General features: G+C 40.3%; 1 protein-coding gene across 2 annotated transcripts in view; it reads left to right on the forward strand.

The window, feature by feature from the left end:
* Nucleotides 1–2961: 2961 nt before the first annotated feature.
* Nucleotides 2962–16872, forward strand: part of AFAP1 (actin filament associated protein 1) — a 61337-nt gene continuing 47426 nt past the window's right edge. For both annotated transcript variants that reach the window (XM_062493361.1, XM_062493362.1), the window contains exons 1-2: nt 2962–3088; nt 8147–8244. In XM_062493361.1, coding sequence (XP_062349345.1) covers nt 2962–3088; nt 8147–8244 — 225 coding nt within the window. The remainder of the gene's footprint in view (nt 3089–8146; nt 8245–16872) is intronic.

The following is a 16872-nucleotide window of genomic DNA, read 5'->3' on the forward strand; positions in this document are numbered from 1 at the left end:
CCTATCTCTTGTCCTCTTGCTTCTCTATCTCCTTCCCTGGTAACTCCCTCTTGCTCTGTTTTCATTTCTCATTGTGCAATCCATCTGTTTATATTAGATTATAAGATCCTCAAGAAGGATCTGATAATTTTTAATAACACAGTTGTGTGCACTTTGCATATCAAAGGTATGTGATGCTTTCATCCTTTTATTCCCTTCCTAGTAGTGAAGGTTCTCAGCAAAGAAATCAGGTGACTGTGGCATATGATATTCTTTGGTGAAGAGGTGAAGGGAGAGCTCCCTTTCAGCCTGTTTATAGTCTCTTGCCTTAAAGAAACCAGGAAACATGGCCTTGCAAAGAAATATTAGTGCACTAATACATGCAATTACTAATAATAAATATGGCTGTAGAACTACATGAAAAATATACATTTCTTGTACTGCATACTGATTAGATTTCACAATTATTGCCTAGATTGTATGGTAATGATAGCTTTTGAAAGCATATATCTTATCAAGTAACTAATAAAATATTCATATATTCTGTAACTAAAATGAACTAAAATGAATATTAATGCATTTTATATTCAAAGCATGCTTAAAAGCTGGAGACCACTATACGTAGAATGGAATATACATCTCCTTTCTAAACTGTATAATTTGAGAAAAAAAAAGAACAGATTATTTGGGTTGTGGGTTTTTGGTTTTTTTTTTCATTTTTATTTCTCCTGGAGTCTCATGATCACTTACCACTTCGCAAATCTGAACCTATGCCTTTGTGCTTCAGAAAGCTGTATGCTGTATATATGTTGTTGATTCATAATTTGAGCAACTCTGGAAGTAATAGGTTATTGTGAAATACTTTGGATTTCTGACAGACTTGTAGAGAGCTTAGACAGCTACAAATGTGTTGGCAAAAAAAAAAAAATTACCATTATAGCTGTGGGGTGTTTTTCATGAGCTGCATTGTGAAGTGACGCAGACAGTTTTCCTGTCATTTTAAATACCCTCTTTCTGCCAATATGTTGTGAAAATCTTTGGGAAACATAGTTCCTGAAAATGTGGACAGTTTATTGCAGTATCAGTACTATTGCTCAGTTGAATAAAAGAATATCATCACCAAGAAAAACTTGGGCAGGATGGAATTATATGTGCAAATGAATAGTGTCTTTGAGAAAATTAAGGGTTAAGGGTTTGGAGCACAAGTCTTAAGGAGCAGTATTTAGGGGAGCTGTGTCTGTTTAGACTGGAGAAAATGGGACTCAGGGTGGACATTGTCTACAACTACCTGAAAGGAGGTGGTAGGGAGATGGGTGTCAGTGCTTTCCCCCCAGCAGCCAGTGACAGGACGAGAGGAAATGCCCTCAGTTTGCAGCAGGGGACATTTAGATTGGATATCATGGAAAATTTCTTCCATGAAAAGATGGTCAAAGTGGTGAAGTCTCTGTCCTTGATGAAGAGGTGGATGTGGTACTTAGGAATGTGGTTTAGTGGTGCACTTGACAGTGTTGTGGTTGGACTTGATGATCTTACAAGCTTCTTCCAGCCTAAATGATTCTATGAAAATGTGTGCTTCTTCAAGGATTTCTTTGTTAAGATGTTTTTTCTGTCCTGGTATTGCTGATTGACACATCTTCTGTGTTTGCTAGTGGTTTGTTGGCTTTGCCAGAGCAGTGAGAGCATAGGTACAGTCTCCAAAAGGATGGGAAAATCTGTATTTCTTGGAGACAAGAAATGGCAAGAGTCCCTTGGAGGAGTCTAGCTGACATGTGCAGGCTTCCCTGCACTGTGCTGCTGTCAAAGGTAGGATAAAGCAAGTGCATCTCAAACAAGGATGTTTAAACATCTAGACACATTCTCAGAAATGGAAGAAAGGATTCAAGGTTCACTTGGGTAAACATTTGTATCAGAAAGGTGCTAGGAGTAGGGAAGAACTGATAAGGGAATAAGCAGCAAAAATTGTACCTTTTAGACATTTGAAGGGGCTTAGCAGCTGTTGCCCAGTTAGGCCTTGAAAAGGCTATAAAAACAAATGTGATTAAGTACAGAAAAAGCTAAGTGGAGGCATTTTGGAATGAGGATACAAAACTATAAAGAGTACATCCCCTTAAGCAAAGGGACCAGAGAACTGAAGCATGAAAATGTGGTTCAGTACCATGGTTTTCCTCATAAATGTACTGATGTGATATTATATCATCAGTCTCTAACAAAGGTGTTTGTATGTATGGTCTGAGCTACTGCAGTTCTTAGGGTGATGCAAGACTTTAGGAAAACTTGAAAGGAAAAACGTAGAACTCTGCTTATGAACTTCATTAATAAAAACTGAAGAAGCACTGGAAAGAGAGAAAAAGAATGCAATTTATTCTAGAGAGAGATGGAAATCTTAGAGATCTGGAATAATAGAATAGGATAAATTTTGAAATGCATCACATGGAATCTGGGGAGTGATAAGAACATATGTGATAGAGTGGGGGCTTGTCTTTGGAGATCATAAAAAAAGAAGAAAAAAAAAAGAATACCTGCTCTTTCTTACCACAGCAAACAGAAGAAAAAGGAAAAGGAAAGATTAGTTAAAATACCAGTGGTATCTAGAAGCTTTACCAAGCTTTACATTTCTTCTGCACTTAGAAAATTTTTCAGTTTTTTTAATGGGAGGTGAACCAGAGTGGCAGTGGTAGAAGAGCCACCATTCCTGCATGTAACTTGTCTGGTGCTGGCTTCATCCTGTGGCATGGTAAAAGATATGTCTTTCAGTTTGGAAATAAATGTTATAAATGCAAGCAGTGCTCACTAATGGATTATTCTGTTGGTTCTGTTAATGTTTAATAATGTTCAAGTCTTTTTTCATCAGGGAGGACGATACATTTTTAACAAATACTAGAAAATAAGTATGAATATGGATAAATGAGAACTAACTTTTATCTTTTTTTTCCCAATGGGACTTTTCAGAAAAAGTAAATCTCCTTTTTTTGTCTTTCAGCCATGGAAGAGTTAATAGTTGAGCTGCGCCTGTTTCTTGAACTTCTGGACCATGAATATCTAACTTCCACTGTCAGGGAGAAGAAGGCAGTAATAACTAACATTCTCCTGAGGATACAGTCATCAAAAGGTCAGTGTTGGGGTGTGTTTTCTTGCTTGCAGAAGGCACAGAATAAGTCTGTGCTCAGTGAAATAACTTTAAGAGCTGAAGACAAGCCCTAAATTGAAGAAAGACAGACAGGGTGAAGCCAAAGTGCAACTCTCCTGAATGCTTTCCTTTGTGTCCAGCAGTAAAATACAGCAAAAAGCACACTTAGAAGTGTGTTGGGTGCAAATGGGTGAACCCAGCCACATAATTATTTCCTAGGTAGAATGTTTTCACTTCTGCTGATAGAGTGGCTACTTCATTTAAATTGTGCCACTAATGCTGTTTGTGAGTTTTGATGTCAGGGAGTGCTGGCCACAGCACCATTTCATCTGTGTCAAATGACCCAAATCCATCAAAAGTCTTGATACTGAGGTAGAGTCTGGTGCGTAACTGATACAGGAATGCCAAGCCAGAGATAGGAAATGGTTGTCAGAATGTTTGGATTGCATTTTGCAGTTAGACTCACTCTCTTGTTTTCTTCCTATCTAAAACCGTTTTTATTGCACAATTGCTTGTCTCCATCAAGATTATGGACCTGAGTGCAACGTAAGTGATTCACTGTGTACAGGAACCTTTCCACAGAACTTCAGTGAAGAACATCCCTCACTATTTTTTCTAACAGTGCCCTTATATTTTTACCACACTTTCCTGTATGCAGTGACATCTAAGACCTCTGTCTGCACTACATTAGATGGAAGTACTGCCAGTGTAAACCCCCAGTTCAGATTTTTGAAAAATACCAGAGTTTGTTGAAGAAAAATGCCACATTGTGAGCAGTTGTATTTCTTGTGATTTGTTTCTTCTCTGGTGCTAGAAAGATATGGTCTTGCTTGATGCAGTGCTGCCTCCATTTATTAAAGAAATAGTTTCTGCCATGGGATTCAAGTCCAAGGAGATCTTTAAAGTAATGATTGTCCTCTTTCCATTTCAACATTCTTAAAGACCCACCACTGTTTCTATTTCATACTGAGAGAACAAGACAGATACTAATTTCTCATATTGTGGAAGGAGTTGTCACGCTCCAAAAACTCATCAAAATGCACCAAACTCCCCAAAAATCTCTAGGTGCAAACCTGCAATTTGATATGCTTAGAAGCAGCCGTATTTAAATATTAGCTAACCTCACCAATGCTGAGCTGACACTACATGTTCTTCTTGCAATCTTTACAACTGGAGTTATTAAGAAAAACGTTTGACTTTTTCTGTAAGTCCGGTGCCATTCTGTTGCCATCTTCAAAAATGCTGGGAAAGGTTGTCACGTTCTTTCTTTTGAGATTGTGGTGGTGTTCCAGGACAAAAAACTCAATTTCACAGTGCTGAGTATGTTTCTGGACTCTAGAGGTCAATTATTTATGCTGTTAAATTGTGGAGTGATCCTTGCATTTGGTTTGGCCTGAGCTGACTTGTCTCCTCCATCAGTTCCTAGGCATGATGTGGGAGTTAGCTCGGGCAAAGATCTGCTCCCAGTTCAAAGTCATTTTGAGGGTGAGAAGCCTTAACTGCGTGAAAATCAATTTCTGTGTGCCAGGGCACCTTCCTAGGTGTGCTCAGTCTATGTCTCTACATGTGGTGACAGATAAGACCCCAGAACCAGAGCTTTCCACTATTCAGCACTTACCATTTAGGTTTTAAAGCCTACTGCAGGCTCTGTAACAAGATCCATTGTATCAAATTACAGGATCCATCCGTCACCAGGATCCCTATGAGATCCATGTATTAAGTGGTAGGGCTTTGCTCAGTGCAGTTGTTACTGGAACATCTTACTCACCTCTAGTGCCTTCGTTCAAGGAGACCAAATGTAGATATTTCAAAGAAAAGGTGTAAAAGTGATTAAAGGATCCAGAAATATGCCTTCAAATTATGCAAAATGAGGTGTCATAATGAATCTTTATGCAGAAAAGGAATGACTGAGAACAAGCTCCTAGACTTACACAACAGTAAGTGCAATGGCTGAATGTTTCAAAGTGGAAATAAAGCATGTTTTGAGCACTGAAGTTATGAACTAATGGAAGAATTTAGCAAGTTCTGCATGCCATTGCTGGCATCTTATCAAGATGGAATATTTTTCTAAAAGATATGCTCTAGTTCAAGCTAGAATTAAGGAAACCCCATAGTTCCGTTAAATAAGAGATCATAGGACTATGATTTATATGTCTATAAACTCTAGTTTATGTAATTGAATAGAATTTAAGCCAGCATGGCCTCTAAAAAAGCATCCAGTTTCTCTCCCCAGGCTACTCTTGTATTGTCTCTGCCTTTCTGCTAGCACAAACATTATTTGTTTTTTTTTTTGGTTTTTTTTTTTTTTTTTTTCCTCTCATTTAGTCCTAACCAGTGTCGCTTCCCTGGTCCGGTTCAACCTAAGGCCACACACATGCTTATGCTGGCTCAAAGCAGAGGTTGGTGCAGGGACATGAACGAGGCAGGGAAGGAGAGGAACTGCCTCCTTGGGAGCTCTGCCATCACATCCTGGCCTTGAGCGTTTGTGAAACTACCCAGGGAGTCATGTACTTTACTGGAGCCGACCCTGCTGCTTTTTTTATCAGTTATAACATTCAGTACTCCCATCCCTTTGAAACTATTCATCTCTTCATTAAAATCAAAAGCAATAAAAGATGCTATATAAACCCACAGTACTCTGCAACTAAGATGAACTATCATTTGGAGTCTGTTTTTCAAATTGTTGTTTTACTCCACCCACACAACTCCATGAGAACTCTTGGGTTGCTGGCACAGTTTAAGAGGCTTGAGGATTATGCTGAGTTCAAGCTCTTGAGTTGCATTTGCAAAAATCAACAGGGTGAATACAACAGGATTTTTTGATGGGCTATGGTAATGATGGATCTGGGGAACTGGCTGGCTTCATTAGAACATCTGGAAATGAACAGTTATGGGTTCTTTTGTAAAGGTGTGGAATTATTGTGGTGGGCTGGTTGGGTTTCAGTAAAACACTTAAAACTGAGTGAGTTCTTACTTGAGGAATTCTTTAGGAATCTTTTGCCTTGTTTTGTTCCATCTCCCCTAAATGCACACTGTGTTCTTCATCTAATATCTGTCAAGCACAGAGATCTGGGCCAGGCAGATATGTTCTTCAGGTCATAGCTGCTTGGCCTCAACCTGCCCTTCATCCAAACCAGTGGTTATTCTGAATAGCTGGCAAAGCTATAAACCTTATTTTATTTCCTGAGCCTTGGCTTGCCCAGTGGATTGTAGGTCTGAAGAAAACACTTGGCATTTCATTCTAAAACTCAAACTTTCTTCTAAAAAACAAAGACACAAAGAGTTTATTTTGGAGTAAGAGCTGTTACTGGATTTAGTAATTTAATATGACTATCAATATTGCCTGTTTTGCTTAAGGGCACCTGATGCCCTAAACCTGTAGTACTCCGTTTGCAGTGTAAGTTGGTAGAAGAAATTAAATGTTAGAGCAGGTACTTGACTAAACACACATACATGAAAACTGGGGGAAAATAGTTGTACAGAGTCAGTAGTATTCAGTTGGAATAGTTTGGAGTTTTTTCAGTAAAAATCCCTTCATATATGACTTCTGGTTGTTATGGAAAGCATGGGAGACATGGATATGGATGGCAGGCATAATATGGACTCATCACTCATCCTATGTAAAGAGTAGTGAGTGAAAGTTAAACTGGAAAAAAAAGAAGAAATGTTTCCCAAGACTTAGCACACTATTGGTTTGTAGAAAGAAAGAAGAATCTGTAGTCTTTAGAGACAGCTTAATATATCAGTGTTGATTTTCAACCCATGACTTCACAGCCAGTGGAACTGGGATATTATGACAAGAAATGTTTCATCATTGATTACATTTTTGAGAATTACATGATCTTGACTGAAAGGCATCCTTTTGGCTATGTAAATATATATTTTAAAAACACAGCTAAACACTAGGAACTAAATTCAGTCTAGGGTTAAGCAGGGTACAATCCATGGACTGAATTTTTGCCAGAACATTGAGGAGATGCACCCTAATCTTCTTTTGATATTTAATATCCTGTTTCTATGAAGGGAGCTCAACTGTGATTTAAATTATTGTGCCAAAAACACAGAGGGAGTTGGTCATTCCTCTTTTCTCTTCTGTGGGAGAGATGCAGCAATGATGCAAAGGACCTTCAAAACAGCTTTTACCTTCATTCTTTTCCCTTTTCAAGTTCACCTGGAAAACTATGAGGTTATTAAAATAAAAAATTAGTAAGAAGGAAATGGTGGGAAAATATGCTTAGTATGCATTTCTGTTAATGGTGTATTAGTTAGGGCAGTGTCCCTCAGCAGTGCTCCAGGCTGGGATGTCACAGCATCCTGCACCCCCTGGGACTTAGGTTCACACCATAGCTCCATGGTCAGAGGTGGTGGTGGCAGCAGGGAGCCCAGGGAACATGGGCACTGTGGGCTTGGCCAAAGAACTCTCACCATCATTTTCAGGAAAAGCAGGCAGGCAGGGGCTCTTCTTCTACCCTCTTCTCCATTCTTTGCATGAAAGATGGTTTGGGGCTCGTTTCTCCAAGACAGTCTTGCCCATCCAAAATGTGCCATGGGAACATCACGGGTTGATCATCTCCACTGAAAAAAGGCAGCCGGTCACGTACTGCCCACAGGCTATGTTTTATTCACTGTATGGTGCCACTGGGATGTTTTCAAATGTGGTCTGTCCCCCCAATAAATGTTTTTATCTGGCAGGGACCTGGCAGAGTGTTTGAATGTTGTTGAAGTCTTTGAGTTTCAGATGGATGGGCAGTTCAGAATTATTTCCTGTATTTTTTTTTCAATGTCTGGTATTTGTTGATCCAAACAGCATATATGTCATTATCATATAGAGCAAGTATGTGTTTGTTCTGCTTGATTAAATTCCTGAATTCCCAGCATTCTTCCAGTCCTGCCTCAGTAACTGCACTTGGGAGGTGTGCTGTGATCAGAACTGCCTGCCAGATTTCAGTGTGTGACAGTCACACATGGGATCCACATGTGGAAAAAATATCCCATTTGCATCCACCAAGGTATTAAGTGATGTTTGTTGCTCATCCACAGGTTTAGAAATAAAAGAACATGTCCAAAAGCAAGAAGTTGCCAACAGTTTGCCGGCGCCTCCTCAAATGCCTCTGCCAGAAATACCTCAGCAGTGGCTGGTGAGTGTTATATTTAATTATATAAATATATACAAGAGAGGATGCATTTATGGTAAGTCCTAACAGAAATGGTTACAAGGGAAAAGAGCCTGCAGGTCCAGGGAAATAATTATTCCTCTCACCTCTGCTTTGATGGAGGTAATTCGGTTCAGCCTGCAGGAGAGATGTCAAAAAATTCCCTGTGGTGAAATAAGCCTGGTAATAGGTCACCTGCAAAGGCTGTGGAATGGCAATCCTTGGAGATACTAAAAATTGAGACAAAAGCCTGAGCACCATAGCCGTGATTTCAAAGGTTGACCTCTCCTGTGTTGGAGGTTGGCCTGGGCAAGCCGACAGGTTCTAGACTGTTTCTTACACTTGTATTGGTAACCTTTCCTGGAGCAAGCCTAATGAGAAGACTCCTTTCAGTAGCTGAAAAATGAAGGTGCAGTGTTTTAAAATGAAGGAAGGAGCCTTCTTTTTTTTTTTTTTTAATTAAAGTCTTTAGTGCCTTTCCTGCCCTGTCTCTGGGTAGGAAGTTCTCTTCAGATCAAGCAGATGCACTTACTCTTGAGGTGTTTATAGTAAAGATACTGATTGAGATCTGTAATTCAATCCTCCAGTTGGGAGCAGCTGTCTTGTTATAGAAAAAAACCTGTAAACAAGTTTCAGTGCTTCTCTCATACTGACTTTACTGTAGATATGATGAAGAAAACATTTCCAACATTTTTGTAGGGAAGTGTAAGCATGTCATGGTTTAGCCTGTTGAAGGTTGAACAGATACTGGTAAAGTGTCCATCTCTTTATTTTTGTGTGGAAAATTTTGTGCTCAGTGATAAGGAGCATCCATGGAGACCCACATTCATTTAATCAGGAAGCAGAGATGCAGTTTACAAGGTCAGAGTAACTGGATGGCTGATGTTCTGACTCATTTTAGTGTGTTATTTTGTTATCACATTTGTGCCTGGTCCTGAGGGATATATAAGCCAGTAGCATCTTTTGAACATAGGAACTAGTTTATCAAATCCAACTCCTGGCCAGCCTTTTGTGAAATGCTATGGACTGCTGAAAAAAGTAAAAAACCACAACAAATGTGTATTGTGTGGAATACCTTAATCTTACTTTCTCTCTAAGCAATGCCAGCTTTAGGTTTGTGACTGTAAATTAATTATGCATTTAATGGATGCAAAAGAAGTCTTATTAATATGCAGTGAAATTTAGAGAATCCATTTCACGGTGAACAGTGCCAGAAACTGATTATTTTTATTTTATTCAAAATACATACAGCATAAATTAGAAGGAAAAGGGTTCAGAAGAGGCTGGAAAATTATGCAAAATGCACATGCCTTTGAAATGTAGACTTCAGGTACCACCTTCATAAACTGAAACCATCTGAGATCCTCATTCTTTTATATTTGTGTGGGTTCAGTTTGGCTTGGAAGATTCAAGTTGTTTCTCTTAGGACAACTCATCTCTTTTTCCTTTCTCATACACTAATGTGTAAATTCCCCTAAAGTTGGTACAGCTGCAGCAAGTTAAATGGTGTGAAGTATGAATTAGGTCCAGAAGGTCAGCACTGATTTTTGCAGCAGTTCATTGGATTTTTTAGTAACAAAAATATTTCTCTGAGATACTGTGGGAATTACCATGGAAGTTGACACAGTTAGAGCTGGCTGGTCTGCAGTGTGGTCTTCCCATGCCAAGCCTGGCAAAGTGGAATTTCAACATGGCCCTCCCTTGTGATCTGCCTGTAACACTGTGGATGTTTTCCCCTCAGTGAATTCATCAGGTTTTTCCATACTGTTAGAAGCTGATTCTTGCCAGTGTTTCTGCAATTCTCCTGCTGCTCCCTTTCTGGTGTCAGTGCCACTATGAGGTGAGCTGGAAGATGTCCCAAGCCTCTCAGTGTCTTGCAGTATCCAAACACAGGTTGTGAGTGGTGATATTTTAATATGGTAGCACACTGTAATTTGTGAAAAAGATGACAGACTGCTGCTGTCCTGCAAAAGGACAGGAGGAATCGGAAGGGAGACAAAGCCATCAACTTTTTGTCCTTTGAACACTGTGGTAAGCTCAGACCCCAGTCTGACTTTGAATTCTTATCCTGAAGTCACACTGATATGATGGAATTGAACATTAGCTGTTTTTTGGAAACCTTTCACTGTTGGATGTCTCTTTGTTAAACCCTTATCATTATTATATGTTCAGAGACTGTCGAATTCTCTTTCTGTTCATACACAGGGCATTAGTGACAGTGGCCAAGATGTAATTCTCCCATCCATTACTGCTCTTGTGTGGTGATTTTCTATCCACCCTGAATCAGTGGAGTTCTAAAAATTTGTAGCTGATGCCAAACTCTATGAAAACTGTGCATGATTGCAGTGATATAAATACTGAGCTGCCTTTCCTAGCCACTTTTCATAGACCGTGTTTTCATAGCTGAGTGCAAAAAAAATTCCCTGGGCCCACCAGAGGCTGGAATGTCCAGCTGCTGCTTGCCCTTCTTCACATGGCAAGTTGGAAGTCATTCTGTATGGCACATCTTTTTGACAGCTATTCAGGACAGAAAGTTTTTCCACTTGCTAAGTGACATTCAGTGATTGTCTCAGCCTCCAATGAAAGCACATTGTGCTGATGGAGCATAGGAATTTACTGGAAGTGGGAATCAATAACTTCAAATAAACTATACACTGTTTTAAAATCTCTGGGTTTAGCCCATCAGTTATTGAATGTGATGAAAATTAAAGGTTCATTTACACCACTGTTTCTCTTTATGTCACTCAAGGATTTCTGCATTCAAAAATGTTTAGTCTGAATTGGTGTTTAAGTTTCTACTTATGTAAAGATGTGTGGGTGGGAAGGAATTCAATACTCCTTAAAGTAGTGCCAGGAGCCAGAATTATGTGTGGGCAGGTGCTGTGCAAGGTTTCCTTTGTAAATCTGTAAATAGACCTGCATATTTGTTCAGGCCAAATCTTCTATCAGTTTTGTTATTCATCAGCCTGTGAACAAAGAGTATAAAATTCATTTTATTAAGAGACAGACTGTTAATAGTTTCAACAAAGTCTCCAGTTATTAAAACACATTAGAACCTGGAGAGTTTCACTGTACTCAGTGGGCTTTGAAGGGACAAAGTTGGGCCTTAGGTATACTTGAATTAAGAAAATCACTAAGCACACACTGTCTTTTAATAATTCTCTTTTTAATACATTTCCTTGGCTACATCTGGTCTAGCAGACTTTCTGTCAGGTGTAGAGAGCCCAAATCCCCTCGTCCTTTAGTCAGCTAGAGTGTGTGCAGCCCTTTTAGGTGTGTGGCAAAGTAAACGCTGCAGGTGAAGGATGTGAAGCTTAAGGGCAAGGCTGAGTCCCTCTACAGAGCTGACTCCGCTTGTCTGGGTGCAGTACTCGGAGCTTGCCAGCAGGGAAATGGTGCCAGCACCTCTGAAGCTTTGTTTGGGCCAGCTGCAGAGCAGGAGATCACTGTGTTTGAATTGGGTCCTGTCTGTTCTCACTGCCAGGGCTTGTCTCCAGCCTGCCTCATCCACCTCTACACCAGCAGCTACTTCTATGGCTCTCCCCTGCTCTTGACAGGCTCAGTGATGGGTTTGGAGGAACAGCAGGGCCAGGGCTCTGTGTGTGTTTCAAAGTGCTGCTGGTGGTTTAACACCTGGGATCCCATCATTGCACTATCACCGAGTTGCCTTGAAGTATGTTTTCCACTGAGGCAGTAGGATAGTACCTGGCACGTCCTGCTGCTCAGATGTGCCTGAGGATTACTGGCATAAATTATCCGCAGCATGACAGTGACAGAATACTTCCAGCCTCTAAGCATTTGGTTGTCATATTATATCTGACAGTAGGTGATTTCATTGCGCTGTGCTGTCCAACAAAATCAAACACTAACAGCACACTTAGCTATTTTGCATGGTTTTCACTGTGAAATCGAGTGTATGCTTTGTTTTTCTTGGAATATTGACAATTTAATAATTATTTAACCTCAACAAATATTCAGCAAAATTCCAGAACCCTGCAGATACGAATCAAAAGAATGGGTCATCTTCATCCAACCCATTCCTGCACAATACACTGTCACTCTGTAGGAGTGCTTCATATAAATGGGTTTCCTATTGTGGAAAAATGATTTGACAGCCTCCCTTTATCTGGCTGCCTGGCAGGTAAACTCTTAGACATTTATTAGAAGATGCTGAAAAGAGACAGTGTCCTTGGAGAAGAAAAATCGCCTGGCAATCAAAAGGATTCTTGAGGTGATATGTCACCAATTATATTAATCATTTTTTGCACAGCAACCAAAAAAGTGCCAGTTTTTGAGATTTTTCTGAAGTATGCCTTGAAAGAAGTGCCATAACAGAAGCAAGGGGTCCATGTGTTAGGTAGATACTTGTGAATCTCTATTTCATCCACCTTTTTCTTCTAATACTGAAGAACAGTTGTTACTCCCCGTTCCTTTTAAAGATGATCTTAAGACAGTATTAATTTTCAGGTTTTTTCCTTAAAGAGTCAAAAGCCGCAAAAATAAATTTAGCAAATATTAATTTGTTTCATTCAGAGCTGGCTATACCTTAAGCTTGAACACGTCTGAGCAAGTTCTTCCATCATAAAGGAACAAGTAAAGAGGCCTTTTTTTAAATTATCAGTGCAGTTACTCTTACTGCAGGCAGTGACAAATTATTAACCCATTCAGAAACCTACCAAAATCTATTTACTAGCGCTTAGGTTTCTTTAACCCACTATTTCAATTTTAAAGTTGTTTCACCACCCCAGAGTTATTTGCCAGTCTTTGTGTGTTTAAGTAGGTCCTTTTCCCCCTCACCATAGTGTGCTTCAGATATCCTTTGTAATCCCAATCATATTCCTCTCAGGTTTCATTTCATTCCACTGTGTATAAGAAAAGTGTATATATGTGGGTTTCATTCTGAGCTGTGGTTTAATGCTAGTGACCAATATCAGTATTTCTCACAAGTGCCTGCTGTGTGAGGATCATGTACTTTGATCATAAGTGACCAGAACAGCAGTCTTCTGGACATAGAATCATTTAGGTTGGAAAAGATAATTTAGTCCAACTGTCTGCCTGGAGCTACCACTAAACCATGTCACATCTACATGACTTTAAATAGCTCCAGGGGTGGTGACTTCACTGCTTCCCTGGACAGCCTGTTTCAGTGCTTGACCACCCTTCTAATAGCTGAACCTCCCCTGGCATGACTTGAGACTGTCACATTTGTCCTGTTAAATGTTACTTGGGAGAAGAGACTGGCCCCACCTGGCTACAGCCTCCTTTCAGGTGAGGGATGGAGTCCTTCCTGAACCTCCTTTTCTCCAGGCTGAACACCCCCACATCCCTCAGCCTCTAAGACTTCAGTTCCAGACTCTTTCCCAGCTCTGTTGCCCTGCTCTGGACTCACTCCAGCACCTCAGTGTTTTTCTTGTTGTGAGGATTATAGCTGTGACTTCACCAGTGGTGACTACAGGGGGACCATCCCGGCGCTGGTTCTGCTGGCCACACTGTTGCTGATCCAAGCCAGGGGCCATTGACCTTCTTGGCCATCTGGGCATGTTGGGTTTGTGGAATAGAATATGTGATTGCACAAAGAATAAGGATGAAGAAATGTATACCAGCTCTTTTTTATGTTAGCAGTGTCTTGTAGGACACTCTAGTTGCCATTCCTGTTTTCCATGGTTGAGGTTGGTGAATTTTTGTTGATTTATTTCACGTTTGCAAATGGTACCACAAAAAAATTTACTTAAAGGAATTACCTTCTCAATTAATTTATAGTATACATTTATAGCAATACACATCACCATATTTCAAAACTTTCCTCAGGTGTAAGCTGCCAGAATGAGCTGTTCTCAGCTGCCTCTAAGTGGAATTTACAGTTAAACCAAATGAGTTAGAGTAGAATTGAACTTCTTCACCAAATTCTTTTTATGATCATTGTGAAGCTATTTGCCCTTTTGTCTTTTTAAAAACTAAATACTGATGAACTTTAACCTTCTTATAAGAAAATTATTAAAATTACTTATAAGAAAAATACTGAATTACTAATGCCACAGATTTCATAGGATATTGTTCCACCATTTATTGTAGCAAGCTCACACTTCTGACCTCAGGTTTTTAAATTCTTGTTTCTATACTATACCTGTCCATATAGCCCCCTCCCTGTGTTGATAGTTAGGGACCAGATTTTCTGCTTTCCTGGTTATGCTCATTAATGTTCTGTGCACAAATACAGGGGGAAGGAATTAGGCCAGTAAGTACCAAGTCTCCTCTTGTTTTAATTTGATGCAGTGCTCAGGCCCTTAGACAATATTGTTCCAGTGGAAACAGTGTTGCTTACACTTTAATCACTGTACTGCCTTGTCCTCACTGCATGTCACACACTTGGATGAGTTCATTAAATGCTGGAAGAGAAAGGTGATTTTGTTCTTTCTGGAGAGTACGGACACTTCTTTGAGCACAGTCACAATAAACAACTCAGACTGAGAGCCCCATGCTGCTAAAAATTCAGATTAATCTTTCTCATGTAATATGTATGAAAGTGTTCCCTAGCATTAATTAAAGCCCATTTCATTTCTTGGTACACACAGACCCTTTGCTTGACATGAGTCAAGTCTGTTGTTTTGTCTGAGTGATGCTTCCAACTGTCTGTGTAATAATCTTTTATTATAAATTATGAATGATACAGAAATACCTTGTTTTTGTTTCTGGCTAGTTCCCTTTCTCTTTTAATTATTTTGTTAGATCTTCTGTTCCTTCCGTTGAGTCTGGAGTTTATTTTCATTTCAATCTTCCACAGAGTTTGGGTGTAACTCTTTCCAGCTACCTGTCCTTTCTGTGGTGCATTCCATGCTCCAGTCTTCTTGTTTTTATTTACTATCTCAAGTGTAATTACATACAATAGCAAAAACTGAGACAATTTGTGTCTGGATGCAGACTGATAGTGCCATCAGAGATGCAAGAACCAACTGGGTTTTCTACTTGGTCAATATACTATGTAGTTCTATTTCCACTTGGTCCTCTTCATTGCATTCTTGGCCATGCTCTTTCTTAAGTGAATGGGTTATTCAGGTATCTGAGCAGCTCTTTTGTATCTCATGAAATAATAACTCAGCTCCTGGTGAGGTAGATGTGTAAATGCTCTCCAGACAATCTTCAGATCAAACTGTGGAGCCATAGGACGCCCTGATTCATTCTTTAACATGAGCAAGTCTGTTCAGATCTCTTTCCCATCATCAGGCTGTGCTTTCTGATGCTGTGATCTGTTTGTAGTCACTGTACGTGCTAAGCACTTTTCCAGTGATACCTTTAATTAGGCATTCACCCCCGAGTCAGCAGACAGCTCTCAGGCTGTGTCAGATGTTCCTCCACTCCCTGGAGGACAGTGTGCCAAGTGTGTGCCTTCTGTTCTTAACCTTAAACCTGCTCGAGTCCCTGTTCAGGATCACCCCCTAAGGAGAAGCTCCACTTGAGCTTACACTCATCCTCTGCCTGGTGGGCACTTCCACTACTTTCCCCCTTGCCCTCATCTGTTCAGCACTGCGGGAGCTGGTGGGGGACCAGTTCTGCTGTTCATGGGATTCATATTGCTGGGCCTCCCATCGTGTCAAACTCTGGTTGTTGATTTTTTGGGAATCCCTTCTGATTTTTTCCTGATAGTGCTGGCATTGTAGAGGTGTGTGCTGTAATTGCATGTCCAGTCAGAGATGGTCAGGTGGGACTACACCAACAGCCCATCTTACCCTGTTCTGGTGGGACTCACAGGGTTACTCCATTCCAAAAATCAAGTTTTGTAGCTGTCTGGCTATTTTTGCTGTCTTTCAAGCTCAGATCTGGGAAGATAAGTTGTTAGACTTCCTGCACATTATTTGGCTCCGGGTTTTGTGGGCTTCAGCTGACAAGCTCAGAAATAATGACCTTAGAATACGAAGCAGAGGTCATATGAACATTTCTCAGCTTTTCCTTCTATACACTCAGGCTAATACTGCACATCTCAGTATGGTCTTAATGTCCCACAAAGTTAGCACTTTTGTCCTGAATAAATCCAAGGTCTATCCAGGTCCTCAACTGCTGGCAATAAACAGTGATTTCTCTTTAACACAATTTTGAATTTATTTAAGGGTTGTCATAGCATGGCAAGCACTAATGCCCAGTTTCCAACCCTTACAGTGTTATAAAAAAAGCCCAACAAAGAAATGTACACTCAGTAATACAGTGAACTGTATTTTACACAGTTTGTTGGTTCATCTTGCTTTCTGGACATCCATTTTTTTCACATGTTGAGTTAGGGATCATAGATGTATGCATACTCTTCACCCCCTGTCCAGGCTGAAGATGCAGAGGTCAGGTCTAAGCTTGTTCAAGAGCAAATGACTTGTGCCCATGTCAGAGTTTCTTCTTGACAGCCCAGATTTGCCTGCCTGCTCCAGAACAGCTTTCTGAGACATCCCCAGCATGTGAGCCTGTTTCCATTGCCATGGTGCTGCCTTCAGCACCAGGGGTTATGTATCAGCTGTATCAGCTGGCTCCACAGCCCAGCTGCATCCAAACTGGTGGCTGATGTGATAACACACAGGTAAATGTGGCACTTGAGCTGCTGGCAGTGTTTGCCTGCAGCACAGGTTACTGACA

This window comes from Cinclus cinclus, chromosome 5 (assembly GCF_963662255.1).
Source record: "Cinclus cinclus chromosome 5, bCinCin1.1, whole genome shotgun sequence".
In the NCBI taxonomy this organism is placed as follows: domain Eukaryota; kingdom Metazoa; phylum Chordata; class Aves; order Passeriformes; family Cinclidae; genus Cinclus; species Cinclus cinclus.